The 16,020-nt window shown below is 24.3% G+C and overlaps 3 protein-coding genes across 3 annotated transcripts; 1 reads left to right on the top strand and 2 right to left on the bottom strand. All coding sequences in view use genetic code 6, as the record gives it.

The window, feature by feature from the left end:
* Positions 1 to 32: 32 nt before the first annotated feature.
* TTHERM_00641170 (hypothetical protein) lies at positions 33 to 8,537 on the top strand (the record flags this gene model as incomplete). Its single annotated transcript, XM_001015335.2, has 13 exons — positions 33 to 191; positions 414 to 564; positions 802 to 928; positions 1,281 to 1,572; positions 2,705 to 3,134; positions 3,249 to 4,817; positions 4,869 to 5,433; positions 5,562 to 6,263; positions 6,484 to 6,918; positions 7,020 to 7,639; positions 7,708 to 7,869; positions 7,927 to 8,016; positions 8,080 to 8,537. The coding sequence occupies 13 exons, from the start codon at positions 33 to 35 to the stop codon at positions 8,535 to 8,537; spliced, it is 5,760 nt and encodes a 1,919-aa protein (XP_001015335.2).
* A 946-nt stretch (positions 8,538 to 9,483) lies between these two features.
* Positions 9,484 to 13,598, bottom strand: TTHERM_00641160 (hypothetical protein; the record flags this gene model as incomplete). The annotated part of the gene is made up of 28 exons (XM_001015334.2): positions 9,484 to 9,592; positions 9,676 to 9,765; positions 9,823 to 9,912; positions 9,969 to 10,058; positions 10,109 to 10,198; positions 10,246 to 10,344; positions 10,404 to 10,493; positions 10,550 to 10,639; positions 10,690 to 10,791; positions 10,838 to 10,888; positions 10,949 to 11,038; positions 11,087 to 11,402; positions 11,449 to 11,543; positions 11,595 to 11,684; positions 11,739 to 11,828; positions 11,879 to 11,968; positions 12,025 to 12,111; positions 12,160 to 12,249; positions 12,306 to 12,395; positions 12,448 to 12,537; positions 12,585 to 12,674; positions 12,730 to 12,819; positions 12,869 to 12,952; positions 13,007 to 13,096; positions 13,154 to 13,243; positions 13,298 to 13,387; positions 13,435 to 13,484; positions 13,542 to 13,598. 28 exons carry the CDS (start codon positions 13,596 to 13,598, stop codon positions 9,484 to 9,486), a joined length of 2,670 nt encoding a protein of 889 aa, XP_001015334.2.
* Positions 13,599 to 14,994: 1,396 nt separating this feature from the next.
* Positions 14,995 to 16,020, bottom strand: TTHERM_00641150 (papain family cysteine protease; the record flags this gene model as incomplete). The annotated part of the gene is made up of 1 exon (XM_001015333.3): positions 14,995 to 16,020. The coding sequence occupies one exon, from the start codon at positions 16,018 to 16,020 to the stop codon at positions 14,995 to 14,997; it is 1,026 nt and encodes a 341-aa protein (XP_001015333.1).

Here is a 16,020-nt window from a genome sequence, read left to right as displayed (position 1 = left end):
AAGTGTGAGTACTATTTATATACGGTTTGTTTATGGAGAGATTTAAATCACCAAATAATCAGCGTAAACTGAATGTAAAAAATGTCCTTCAAAAGTAATCCTCCTAGGTAGTTGTCCGCAAACCAATTACTTCAATATCCTTCAAAGAAAACGCATATAAGATCATCAATTTATACAAATTAATTGGCGAGGTAGATTGAATCATACTTTAATTATTAATATTATTCTAAGCGGATTGAAGCCTCAACAAAAAGCAAAAGGATTTATATTTAGTTTAGCAGCATTTATAGCGAAAATTAAAATAAATATTAAAAGACTAGTTTGACTTCTATCCATATTCATAAAATATAACCATTTAGATTTCTATGAACATTTCCACTTTGATTATTAACAAACAATTCTTTCAAAAATAGAATGGAGAAAACCAAGGAGAATTGAAAATCTCTTTAGAGCTGTTTTCAAAAAAAGTTCTGCTTTCTAAGGAAATTGAATAGTTAGAACCTGATTTAATAGAATAAATCGTTAAAATCTTAAACAAATATTCTTTTTAGTTTGCTTAAAAAGGTAAAAGATTTTAGCTTCATGTTTTTGATGATTGATTGATTGATTGAATGAATTTTGTAAGTTTTTCTTGTATTTTAGACTAGGAAAGCATGATTAATATTTAAGAAATATGGGAATTTTAACATATACTAGCCATAAATAAAACAAGCAGGATTATTTTAAAAAATCATTCAATAAATAATTAAAAATAAGTTGATTTTATAAAATGTAGACATTCAATTTCTTTTAAATAAATAGCAGATGACGATATAGCCTATAATCTTTTAGACTGTTCTTTAAGATTACTATAAAGTTCATAATATTATGAAAATTAGGAGTAGTAAACTGCAAGTACTTTGCAAAATATGGGAAGCATTATAGCCAAGTATATATAAATATTTATATATAAATTTCAATAAAGCAATATATTGTTAGTTCTGAAAATGTAAACGGAATTTTAATATTTTACCAATGCCAGTCAGTCAGTCATTCAATATGTAAGTTGAGTGAATCCTTAAAAAGGAAAGTTCTTAAAAAAGCAAAGAAAAATAATTTAAGATTAAGGAAAAAGTTTTAATGAAATCATAAAATAAAAAAAACTAATGTAATTTACTGTATTTAGAAAATGTATAAATAAATAAATACTTGAAGGCTGTTTGTTACATTTTCATGACTTTTACATATATAAATGCTGCTTTTAAATTTAATTCAACTCAAGCTTTTTATTTAAAATAAAGAGTAGGACAGAATACTTTGGCAAAAAAAATATTTAAATATTGCCTTAAAAGATTTTATGATCAGGAAGTTTCAGATTTTTAAGACAGATATGAATCTATTAGAAAATTGATAGATAAAAAAGATGGACATTAAAGTACTATTCCATCATAGCTTTAGTGCAATTTGACAATGAATTAAAAAATATAAAATGGAATTCTTCTAAATAATTTATCTTCTATTTATTTAAGTGAGAAAAAATATGAAAAAGCTCTATACTTAGCTACTTCATGCTCTTACGACTTAGAAGGTTATGTAAGTATTTTGCAATATATTAAAACTAATTGAAATTAATCAAATTTTACCCATATATTCAATACAAAATTTTTGAATTTTACAAATTGTTTTTTCTAGTTAGTAATAGAAAATTTTATTAAAATTGGGAAATAGATAAAATAATAATACTTAGTTTTATTTAATATTTAACTTATTTTTCTTTATCCACCTGATTCATTCTGTTTCATATTTTATTTAATCTTTATGCTAATAGATATAGCTCTAACAAATCCTTTGCCCATTTGAAAGTGAGTTTTGATTTATTTTTTCACTGGAAGAATTTTTACAATTGATTTTTGTGCGGATTTGTTTCAAGTAGATTATAAAATCTATTGATAGACAATATATGGTTATCATTTGATTAAAACTAAAAATCTAATTAAAGTGATCGCAAAAATAAGTTGTGGATTTATTTAAATAAATATTTTTTTAAACTCAAAAAATACTTAAATATGGAGAATGCCATTTTCTTAAAATATGATTTTTTTATATTAAATGAGTCTGTTACAGAGAAAAAATATCAAATTGCTTGAATTAAATAAAGATTCATTTTATTAACATTTATTTCGGGTGCAATATTATCAAAGAATATTTTGTAACATAAATAAATCAAAAAAACCCAGTCAGCGCTTTGATGAATTAAAAACTAAAAATATTACAGTAAAATAAATACATAACTTTTTTTAGATAGTTAGTATTTTTAAGAAGATCCTATTAGATGTAAGAATTTTATTGATTCATCCACCTATATATTGCATAGTAAGTAATAAATACTAAATTTAATTTACTCAGAATAAATTCGCTTGAAAGCACGCACATAAATTTTCTTACATGCTTAAATAAAATTTGATCAAAGGCTGAATTAATTAATTAATTATTGGAATTATTGTCTATTTTTTCAAAATAAATTGATTAATATCTATTTCATAATATTATCTTGATTAATAAATAAGTTTTAAGCTAAATTTTCTTAAAATGCTATTTTTTTAATTAATTTTAGTAGTAGTATTTATTTTTTAATTTTTAGTAAGTTAATTGTTTTCTTAATTGCTTGAACTTGTTTACTTATTTTTTTAATATATTCATTAATTGATAAATAATATATTTTTAGGTTTTTGAATAGAGAGAGTTGTAAGATACTGAGGATCTTAAAAATGACCCAGAATTTAAATAGAGAATTATCATTTTACTTAACTCTTACTTGAATATGGGTAGGGCACAAGAAAATATTGGCAGACTTATTAAAGATATTAAAGAATATTCATCCAAGTTTTTATACTTTGAATAAGCTATTAAATCATACGCAAACGGTTATAAATTCAGCAAAGCTTATCTCGGAGTTGAAGATAGATCTTTTTTTAGCATTTTTTAGGCTTTGCTTAATCAGCTAAGAAAAGAAAAGGAGGAAAATTATGTAAAGAGTTTTTAATCTTAGAATTAAATATGTTATGGGGCAGGATATTTGGATTAGACTATTGAGAAGAGAATAGTAGATTTTCTCAACTTGCGCAAAAGAATAGACAATAACAAACAGATATTAAGTAATAAATTTAAATAAATCACAAAATAAATTAAAAATAGATCAAATTGTTCAATTTAAAATGATTTTTTTATTTTAATCAACGAGAATATCTTATTTTTAATATAAAATAAAGACCATTTTCAAACAGATTAGTATCAAATTTAAACAGATAGGCCTTCCAAGCATTTTCATATTGGAAAGCCAAAAAAACAACCAGAAGTATACAGTTCAAGCTTTAATGGGTTTAAAAGCCAACAAATATTGCATTAGAACACTTCATTAAGAGGCAATTAATCGTAGAAAAACATGGTTTAATCTCCATTGGTATATAAATAGCATAATTCTCTCAGCTCTAGTTAAAAATTATTTTAAAATACATAGAAAGGAAGTTCCTTAATCAACTCAAAGAGATAGATAGCTCTCCATTCAAGTGAATAATATAATGCTACAAATACTCATAACATGTCCATCGTTAGTAATAATAATAACAACAACAACAACAATAATAATTAAAACGGCAATGGCTACATGTATTAAGCACTATAGAACAACAACAATAACAACAACAATACAACAACAAATAATTAAAATAACTCGATGTACTCAAACCAAGAAGAAATCTTTAACTTCTAAAATAATAACAACAACAATAATCCAAATAATTATTACAATACTTAAAATTCACAAACTAATTTACTTGCATAGAGACAATTTAGTGTTCCAACACTTACTAATCCAACAATTTTTGGTAAAAATATATTAGGACTATAAAATGGAATACATAGTTAGGCGTATTTTGATGATTCACACAGAAATTCGACTCCTTTAATTTAAAATCCTATTTTAACACCTTAATAAACAAATAATTCTAATAGCTTTTTCCCGGTTACTAATAACTTATCTAAAGGATACAGCAATTAGTAAATATTTGATCAATCTATTTAAAGTTAAAACAATGGAGTTAGTCCTTTATAGCTTTTCTAACAGTAGCAATCTTAATAATCTCCTCATTTAAATTAGCTTCTTTTTATTAACAGCTAATCTAATTCTTTAAATTCCTAAAATTAATAAAACATTACAAATTTACCTAATAACTAAGTTCCACTTGATAGCTATTTTCCATCAAATCAGTACAGTCCAATAAACTAAATTCAGAGCGCATAGAATCTAGTAAATTCAAATCCTTATTCCTACAACTTGATCTCTGGATTGAATCAATAATCTCAATCCTTACCTTAATATAATTTAACCAACAACTACATTCCTTAATCTCATGAGTAACTTTTACTTTTACAGTAGCAGTAATAGTAGCAAAATATGCAAGTAGCAGCGATGCAAGGATTTTTAAATTAGCCCCAATAGTTCATCAGTTAAAATTTCTTTTAAGACAACAGCCATCCAGCATTCCAAGCATTAAATTCTTAAATGCCAATTGATACTAATCTGTTTGATAAAAATGCTTTGATGGACGATTAAAGTGACAAGGGAGATGATGAGCAAATTTAAGCAGCATAAAATAACAACTTAAAAAACTCACAAAAATAACCAACAGCTGCTCCTGCTAATACCAAGGCTGAAAATTAAAAACCAAGCCAAACCCCAGAAACAGCTTTATCTAACAAAGCTTCAGATAACAGCTTTAAGCAAAAAGAAAAGGATAATTCGAACGATATTAATGACAAAAATAAAAAAAACAATTAAAGTAAGAGTTAAAAATAAAATATTAATTAAATATTTATTAAATTAAAAATAGAAGATCAAAAACAAAAGCAAGACCTAGAAAAATACAACTAAATTTAAGACAAGCTTAACTAGCAAGATGAGAAAGTTCGCTAGCTTGAAAATTAACTTTCATCCAAAAAAATAAGAAAAAGTGAGGATATTTTACAAGATCTTTAGTCTGAAAAGATTGAAGAAGTTACAATGAACCCTAAAATCTAAAAATCTAAAGAAAAAGTAAGCAGCTTAAAGTACATTTAGATGAATTAAGTAAATCAAGATAAAAAAAATAAAAATAATTAACAAAATGGAGTCATTTAGACAAATACAAGTAATACAAACGGCAACAATTACATCAGTACTCTTTCAAGTATCGGATATGATTTTAGTCCTGAGGCTGCAGCTAATAAATAAACAAGAAGCAAAAATGATTTCAAAGTAACTGTAAATAATGAGCTGGGTTCTGAGGTTTTAATCAACGCTAGTAACGATCAATTAAATCTACAGCCAGCAACTTTTAACACTGTATCGGCTGCTGCTGCTAATAGCTTGATAAATTAATAAAATTCAACAAATAATTCTTCAATAAATAACAAAGCGTAAATATATTTTATTTCATTTGCTTTATTTAATAAAATAAAGTATTTTAAAACAGTTAAAACTCAATTAAATTATTTAAAATTTTATTTCAATTAAATAAATAAATAAATATTTTTGTTAAATTTAGGTTCTTAAAAAGCGGATAGTCTAGTGCTGACGATTAATCTTAGAACACATTAAGTTTTAGAAACTAATAAATGAATAGAATATTAGAAGAAGATAGTTACGATACAAGTATCTCCCCAAACATGAGACAGACAGCAAAGTCAAGTTTACATAATTCTGGATAAACGTCATAACAAAAGCTAGGAGCTGTTGCTGTTCCAAGCTCAATAGGTTAAGCAAACAATCAGGCATAAAAACCGACTATTTATAGCTCTTTAGAAAAGAAATAGTCACAACCAATATTAAGAAATAGAAGGTCTTCAAAATCGTTGGACAATAATTCCGAGAATCAAGATGAAGAAGAATAAAAATAAAATTCTATCAAATTAGTTGAAAAATCCAAGAGCAAAAGCTAACAAGCTGATGAAAGCTTCTCTCAAATAAGCTAGGAATAAGGAGAGAATTCAAAAAGACAACCAGCAAAAAGAAAAACACTTTTATAAAAGCATAAAAGTGTAAATTTTTAAGAAGATAATAATCAAAATGAAATATCTTAAGGAGAAAACAATCCTAATATGTACTCTTCTGTTGAAAAGAGGATGAAACAAAACTCAGTTCACTATCAAACTTATACAACACTAGTAACTTCACCAAACTAACGCAAGAGATATGATATCTAACCCAACTAGCATAACAACATCATCAAAAAAATTCCTAATATAGAGTAAAAATTTAATTCATCTAAAATAAACAATTTTTGAAAATGATCAATTTAAATTTATTTAATTTTGACTGAATAGCAGAAAATATAATTTATTTATTTATTTGAATGGAAAAGATAATTTACTTATTTGATTGGATAGCAGAAAAAATAATTTTGTTTATTGGTTTTTGCATTTAAATATTTCTACTTTAAATAAATGCTTTTTTATTATTAAATATAGGGAAATGATGAGAAATGGAGGTAAAAAAGCGCATGCTTGGAAAATTTTAGAAGTCTCTTCAGAATGCTACAGATTAAATGTAGATCTTAATGAAACAGATATTACACTTTGGGCTTCAAATTTGAAGACTACTTAATAAATCGCCAAGTAAATAATATCTCTGTCAGATCTTTAATTGCTGTTAGATCTAGTTGAATATCAAGATATTTTACCCAATTAAAAACCACTTAAATCTATAAGCACTATCGAAGATATTTTAACCCATTTTATCTTGCCATTTATGACAATTTAGGATAACAATGTTTCACTGTAACCTAAACCAATCGGTTTGGTTGAAAAAGATTGGTAAATTAAATTCTTAAACACAGAATGTGATGTTTCCTTCCACCACATTGTTGGGAATTAGTTTAGAATTATATTTACATGCATTCACAGGTAATACATACAATTTGATAGAAATTACTTCATTTTTTTTATTTTCAATTTATATTTATTTATTTTACTTGAAGTTAATTTAATTACTTTTTAAAAAAAAGGAAAGACCAGTTCAAAGTAGACTTAGAAGTTGATGATTTTATGAAGGCTGAGTTGTTTGAAAATATGGATGATGGAAATAAATATCTAGATAAAATTAAAGACATAGTGCATCTCTATAAGAAGAAAAAGAATATACTAGACATTACTGATGAAGAGATAGCTTCTTTAAAGAGCGCATCTGATTAAACTATGAAGTAAAAACCTACTAAAACAAAAAAATAAGATGAAGACGATGATGAAGAAGAAGATGACGATTTTGACTTATAAGGTCCTTTTAATGCGAATATTATAAATTCTAAAGATTTCAATAAGTTTTTAGATAAATATGATAAAAACAGAATCGAATTAGTCACTGTAGAGTCTCTAAGAATCAAAAAGCTCTCTGATTTCACTTCTTTATTCTTAAGAGAGATAGAAAATATTGACACTTTTCTTTAAAAAGAACTTATAATAAAGGACATCAATCTTTTTAATCTCAGATTTAGCAATAAAATCCTCAAACTTCATGTCTATAAGGAATAAACCAAGAATTAAATCAGAGGAAAGATAACTTATGTCTATGAAGATCAAGCCAAGCAAGTATTTTGCATTAAAATAAAAAACACCTTCGAAACATTTGGTAAATAAATAAATAAATTAACATTTAAATGTGAAATTTTGTAAAAAATTATTTTAAATAAATTTTAGCACCAAACGAAACCAAAGAACAATCTAAAGGCTATGCTGAAATAAAATTCGTTGATTTGTGGAAAGAATATGGAGTTCAGTATGACACTCTTGATGCTTCTGACAAAATTTGCATTTGCAATTTTATCTCTAAGCAATATTATATTTATACTTTCGAAAAATGTAGATAAATCATTTATTTATTTTTTATTAATATACTGTTTTTTATAATTTAAATAGAACTTGAAGAAGACGATTATGATAGATACAGCACCAATTTAATTAAAAAGAAAAATATAGTTTCAGGCTCTTTCTAGAGAATATTAGTGGGTAAAAATCTTTTTTCTTTCACTCTCCCTTTTTTAGACTATTCTTAAAAATAAATATAATTAGGGCATAAATATCATAAACAAATCGTTACAATGTGCTACATGGGTCTGGAAGATGAACCTCTTGGAATCAAGGTTACTATCTATGATCCTCTTAGATGTGAAGAGAAGGGCATTATGATTACTCTAGAAGATAAGCTCTTTAAAAAAACTCAAGCTGAATTAGATTAGCTAAACTTAAATAGCAACGGAAAGAAGAAGAGAACAAAAAAATATAAAGATTCTTACACAATAAACAGTGATTATCATATTGTAGGCATTTTAAAGGCTTTTGGTTGGAGAATTTTACTAGAAATAATATAATCAGTTTTAGATAAAATCAACCGTGTCTATTCCATAAGAGGTCCTGTTTTAGGAGACAAGAATTCATCCTTTTATAGATTTGAATCTCTTGTTAACCCTCAAAATATAATTAAATTTTTCCAGACTAAAAACATGTATTTATTTTAGAATCCAAACTGATTCATTCATTCATTTATTCCTTACTTACTTACTTAATAATTAAGTTCATACATTTTATTATTTAATTAATTAATTACCAAAAAACCTGCACAAAATAATTAAACAAATAAATTAATTAATTAATCAATTAATTAAAACATTGACTAAAATTTTATTAAAAATTGACTTTTTCATTTTATAAATAATTAACTTACTATTTAAAGTCTTTAATCTGTATAATATTATATATTTATTCTTTTTGTTCACTGTTAAATATAAAAAAAATAATTTATTACTTTTCAATATTTATTTATCTTTAATAAATTTTTGAAAATTTTTTTCTAAATTTACAAAATAAGTTTCAATAAAATTAAAAAAATTTATTTTCTCATTTGAAATTTAATAGCATAATTTTTTTATGTTTTTTTGCTATTTACTGCAAAATGAATTAAAAGAAAGGCAGCAATAAACTATTAAATAAAATTATTAGCTTTTGAGGTTTGATATAATTTTTATTATTATTGGTTAATTAAAAAAAACATATTTATTAATTTTATTGGTAATGTAGATTTTTAATTTAAGTTTAAAATGCAATTTTAAGAATATAGAAATAAATTAACTGCTAAAAGTATTGAGCATATATAAAGAATTAAGTAACATAGGAAGGACTTTGATATTTTAATAAATATGATCATATGACTAAACAAATTTTTCAAACAAAAATTTATGTAAAATTTAACTAACTTTTTCTGCTCATTCAATTTTTAAAATCAAATTAAAATTAAATAAAAACCTATAAAAAATAAAATTCTAAATTTAAAATCAACTTACTGAAATAAATAAATCAATAAATAAATTAAGAAATATTTATTTTTGGCTATTTTCCTCAAAATTTTTGAAAAAAAAGACACATAAATAAATTTACACAAAAAATAATATCTCTAATATTTGGTTTCAATTTTTTTTTTCAGAAATTTCCTTCTTGAGGAAGACATAGATTTTTAATAACTAACCTCTTCATCTTTTTTATTTTTTATTTAAGCTTGTAAGCTTGATCTACAAAATTCTCTAATGCTCTAAATTTAATAAAAATTTTAATTCAATTTAAATACTAGCAAAATAAATGAATGATTATTGATTGATTGATTATTTTATTTACCCTACCCTTAGAGCTAAATATTTGATTCCGCTATTTTAGCAAATAGATCTAATTACCTCAATAACTCCTGATCCATCAAAGTAATTATTTCTTTTAAAAATGAATGAATTAATTAATTAAATGATAAATATTTTTGTTAAATTTTACTCTATGGTTAAGTCTAAAGTTGAAATATTTTTCATTTAGCTAATAACTCTACTTAGATCAATTAAGCAGCTGTTTGGTATTTAATTTTCTCTTTATTTAAAATATAATTAAAAATAGAGATATTTAAAAATTAGTTAATTAATTACCCAAATGACAGGGAAAGCTTATTCATTTCTTTAAAGCTTTATAATAATTTTAAGATTGAGTGAAAGCCTTCTTATTTAATATTATTGTTGCTTAAATATAAAATAATTTTTAGATAGCTAATTTGATTTTAATATTTTACTTGATTTTTAATTCGAATGCAGTTAATTTTTTCAGTTAAACGAGATTCTCAGAAATGTAATTTAAACCTTCATCTTAAATTTGACAAGACCTATTTGTTAAATTATTAAGATTTAATTTCAAATTTAAAAATTTTACGATAAATCCAAAGCTAACTCAGTCAAATTTTAACATCCAATTATTCCTTAGCATAATTCATTTAATGACTCTTGTACCTAGTAGTCCTAAGAAATGTAACTTTTAAATAAAAAAATATTTTTGTAATGATTATATGAATTATTAATTTATTTATTTACTTAATTTAAAGTTTTAAAACAGAAAGCAGGGTAAGCTATTTTATAACTGCAGATAGTTACTTAAAATTCTCTTCGTTGAACATTAATTCTCTTTTCATATTATAGATATTTATTTTAATATTTATTTGAAAACTAAAAATATTTACTTAAATTTAATACTTAAAGATGTTAAATTCTGGCAGCTTTGAATGCTATGCAATATATTGGAGTATCCTTTCTCAAGAATAAATTGCGAACTAAATAAAATTTTTATTAATATTTTTTTATTAAAAAGTAGTAAATTTACCTTAATGATAGATCTAAATATTTCAACTAATTAAAAGTCAAAACATTTGGTTGAAGATTGAATAATTAGACATACTAAGGGTATTAAGTGATAGATGTCATCCTAAATAAAACAAATTAGTTAAAATTTAATTAATTATTATAATTACTTTATTTCGTAATGAGATTTTCCTTTTAAATTTCTATCTTCTACACAATACCTTAAAGAAACAATTCAAAAAACTTAAAATATTTTTTATTTTAAATGTAAAATAGTTTACTTAGTATTAAGTTTCAATGATACTATACCTAAAGAATCAGCAATAGCAAAAGCTTAAGCTATCAAATCAACTTTCTATTATGAGTTAAAGCTTAAAAAGAACTTAAATGATTATTTTTTAATAAAATTAAAATTTTACTAAATTCGATAATCTATGCTGATTTCTTAGTCCTAATCAGCTTCATCAACCTATATATTTTAGCCATGCTAATAACCATATTAATATTGATTGTAAAAATGATTATAATGATTTCCATGATAATTCATTTAATATCCTTCATCTTATTCTTCTTCCTCTTCCTCTTCCTCTTCTATGTGTTCTCCTTCTTCATCCATAAATTAATTTTCTTGTTATTTATTTTCTTCGTTCTCAACAAGAGGGTTATTTTATTAATTAATTTCTTTCTTTGATAGTATAAATTAGCATAAAACATACCCACTGAGAGGATTTGGCACTATAATTTATATTAAGTTAACTCAGGATTTTAATAAAAATTTTACATAAATTAAATCTGTTTCTTGTTGAATTTGCTTTAATATTCTTTAAAAATGGGAGATTTTGTAGTAGACTGTTTTCTTCTTTGAAGCAATTGTTTCTTTTATTTGTTTAAAAATTAAAAATAGTCTTTCAATTTTTATAAATTTACCTCAAATCTAATTGCAAATTTTTCACTTAACTCAGATTTAACAAAGAACTGTTAAATGCTTTCAAACTCTCCTGATTTAGAAAATTACCCCTAAGATTATGAAAAGAAATAACTAATTTATGAGCTAAAAAGAATTGATTTTACTGTATGTCAATATTGATTTGAGAGAGCTTCAAACAAAATTGGATCCCAGATGAAAATGCTTTGAAACCTTAATGACCGATTGAATTATTTCTTCAATAAAATAATTAAATTAACATTTTATTTTGCAAATATTTTTTTACTTTAAATTCAATTCCAAATTTTCAAGATGAACTAAATTTGCTATCCCTTTTCCTAATGCAAACATGCTCTCATTTAAGATATAATTTTACCTAATTTTTTGCATTAGAATTTTGAAATAAAAATTTTATTTTATTTTTTTTGTTACTCTAAACCAATATATAAAGTTTTAAGATTAGAGCATTGTCCGATATGGCAAAGCTGCATAGCTCCTTGCTCTTGAATGCTATTATGACTAAATTAAAAAATTAGTTTTGAGTTAAAAATAAATTTTATTATTTACTTTAGTTGCAGATTTAAATACTCTAACTTACTACATTATTATATTCCCTGACTTATGCTAGCTGCGCCTTTAATTTAAATACTGTTATTACTTTTAATAATTTAAAAAAATTCTTTGATAAGAAACAGTAAATTATATTAATCTACTCTAAACGAAGATTTAAAGAAACCAAATTTATGCAAGATTGAATAGCATTTCCTATAAAACATGCTCCTTCATCTAGTATTTGATTATTTCTAAAGAAAAATATTTTGATTAGAAATTTTTTGATATAATTTTATTTGCAACCTTAAATCTAAATAAAATTTTTCTAAATTGCTGAGCTTTGAAAGACAAATTAAGATCCCTTTTGGGCCTGTTGATCCTATTAAATTATGACTTTAAAAGAAGCTTAAATTAATTTTTTTTTAATAAATTGAATTTACCTCATTTTTAAAAATAGCTTTGTAATTTGTATACAATTAGTTAACCCTAAACATAATTTGATAAGTCCATCATGAGTAATTTTGTTCTTTCTTTTATCATTTAATTTATTTTTATTAAAGAGAAAATTTGAAAAATTATGTTTACTGTAAATTTAGCTTTAGTTTTTTGAGATGTAGACACTTTGATATTTCATGTCCTAAATTCATCAAACCTTCATCTTCAATTAAATTTCTCCTTTAATATAAACAGAAAATATAAACCTAAACTCAAACTGAGTATTTACCCTAAATTTAGATTCAATTTTCTCAGTAAAAGACAACCACCAAAGCTGAAACTAAACGAAGAAGTTGTTTCTATGAAATTCTTTCTAGATTAAATGAATAAATTTTTAAATATTTATTTTAATTTAATTTTTTAATACTTTAAATTCAGATCAAGAGTTTGTAATTGTGTTAATTAAGATATAGAATCTCCGAAACACTCAAAGCCTTTAGCTTTAATTTAATTAGCTCTGTATTTTCAAAGTTAATTGAATTAAATTTTATTATTCAATCTTTAAATTTTTTACGCAAAATCAATTTTTAGATGCTAAAGTTTCAAACATTTAGAAATTCCTTCTGATAATTTTTAAACTCCTTTTTGAGTAATTTAGTTCATCCTTTAATTAAAAAATCTAAGATTAAATGGTTTACATTCAAGATTTGTTTTATACCTAATATGTAAAATTAATTTTTGTAAGTTGAAGTAATCCTAAAAACATTCTCCTAAGGCATGAGCTCCTTCATCATTCATATTTTTTTTGCTTTAACAATATTTAGATTAATAAAATGAATGAAGAATAATTTTTACATATAAAATTGTTCCATCTAAAGGACATTAGGAGGATTCTATAAAAATCGCTTTTGATTAAAAATAAATAAAATTTGCAATATTCTAAATGGTAAAATAGCATTTACATCTTAGAATAAATTAACTTTTATATTCTATTTATGATTTGTATTTTCTACTTCCATTTTTTTAAAAGACGCTATTGTTTGGTTTGTTAAATTTATTGAAAAATAATAATTATTTAATCAAAAAGAAAAACGATAAATAAATTGAAGTTGAATTTAAACTTAAAAAGTGTTCTAAAATAATTTATTTTAACATCATTTATTATTGAGTTTTTCTATTTAAATTTATTTGAAATTTTTAATTTTACTCCAAAAAATATTAATTCACGGATCAATAAAAAATAATTTTCTTTTTCATTTAATTTTATTTAATCAAGAAACTAAAAATATTCTTTCTCTTAAAAATTTTTATTTATATTATATATATTTTTCAAGCTTTTTAAAACATTGTTTTTTGTCTCTATTTTTTAAATTAAAATCTATAATTTTAAATTTTAATTGTTTTTAATAATTTTTAATAAAAATTTATCTTAAACTAATTTTTTAATATTAATAAATGAGTGTCTATCAATTAATATTTTTTAACTTCTATCTAAAGAATTTTATGAAAATTTTATAATGTCAAATAAAGGAAAATTAAATCATTATTTTTATATAAATGTATTCTTGAAGAAAAATTTAATTTAATGTTGGAATTTACATAATCTAAAAATCGTTTTATCATCACAAAAAATCAGTAAACAAAATTTCATTTAAAATCGTTTTAAAATATATCTTTTTTTGAAAAAAATTAATAATTTTAAAATACCGTAGTTTCTCATATATTAAGGACATATTCAGATAAAAACTTTTGATCAAATTTAGTCCTTAATTCACAATTTATTGAAAAAAGTCCTTAATATATGGCGTCCTTAATATATGAGAAATATCTTTTTTTGAAGAAAAATAATAATTTTAAAATATATCTTTTTTTTTTTGAAGAAAAATAATAATTTGAAATAAATAAATTATTTTATCTAGATTCATTGATAAAGTGAAAAGAAAAATAATTAAAACTAAAATTTAATAAAAAAATGTAATTAATTGGTAGCCAAAATTGAAAATGATGAAGTAATTAATTACAGAATACTTAAGGAAAAATGAAATAATCAACTCTTCTAAAACTTGAAGATTTAATTTACATTAACAAGTCGAACTATTTTTTTTAGAGTTTGAAATGATTCATTTAATATGAAAAACTAATTAATTAGATTTTATTAAATTAAAGGATTTTGAATATAGCTAAATGAATAAAATCAAAATATTATTAGATTAGCTGGCTGACTAATTTTGTAATTGAATTAATTTTTTTGAAAGCATTAAAAAAAAAGAATCTTAACAAGAATAATAAAAGAAATTAATTAAATTTTTGTTTGGTTTGAGTATAAAGTAAATTAATATTCAGACAGAATATGCAAATAATAAATTGCTTTGCTCAATATTTATATTGATAGATTTTATTTAATTATTAGTTAAATCAGTTTAAGGGGAGAGCAGTAACGACTTGAGCTTCAATACCACATTCGTTCTTGCCTCTTAAGATCTTGAAGGTACCATTGTCACCCCAGGTTTGGTTCCAAGAGTTAACGACAATCCAGTAAGGAGTATTGTTTTCAACACCCCAACCAACAATCTTGATGGCGTGACCACCCAAAGCCTTACCAGTAACGTGTTTGTAGACACCGCTCTTGTAGTTTAAGAAATCTTCATAAACAGTGAAGGCAGCTTCAACGGGACCGTTGGTTTAGATTTCAGTCATGATGGCTTCTTGGGTCTTACCAACAGAGTAAGCCTTGGAACCCTTGTGGACGGTGTAGGTTTAACCGGAACCAGAGTCGCAAGTCTTAGCACACTTGGGGGTGGGTAATTCACCAGTGCAAGCAGGATAGAGGGGGGTATCGACGTGGTGAGCGCAAGGAGCGAAGCTGTAAGCTTGGCACCAACCAGTGGTGTTGTATAAATCACCAGTAACCAAACCAGTCTTGACGTAGTAGCTCATGGCAGAAGCGGGATAACCACCGTTGCAACCTTAACCGCAGGTAGCGCAACAAGTCAACATGTTTTAGGCAGAGAGTCTGATGTCTTGACCAAGGTGGATGCAATGTCTATCGGTAAGAGATTCGACAGCACCGAAAGCCCAGCAAGAACCACAGTTAGATTAGTCTCTAACTTCCCATAAGGAGGTACACTTGTCACCCCATTATTATCTGGCATCGAAAGCAGTGGGTAAATCAGCCTTAACAGCATTAGAAACAGGGAGGTTTTCACCGTTATCACCTTCTAAGGCACCCAAATGAGCCTTAACACCAGCAATATCAGCGTTAATCCACTTAATGTTCTCACCAGCCTTCCAGGTAGTGTTAGCATTGTTGACTTCTTCAGCGAGTTATTTCAATCTGTCGGAGTACTTGAATTCCTTGTGCTTTAAGGCTTCATAGGTGTAGAAACCAGTTAAAGCAGCTGACAATAAGGCAGCGACAATAAAGATAGTTTGACGTTTCAT

This window comes from Tetrahymena thermophila (genome assembly GCF_000189635.1).
Source record: "Tetrahymena thermophila SB210 genomic scaffold scf_8254653, whole genome shotgun sequence".
Lineage (NCBI taxonomy): Eukaryota > Ciliophora > Oligohymenophorea > Hymenostomatida > Tetrahymenidae > Tetrahymena > Tetrahymena thermophila.
This window is presented reverse-complemented; position numbering and strand designations above follow the sequence as displayed.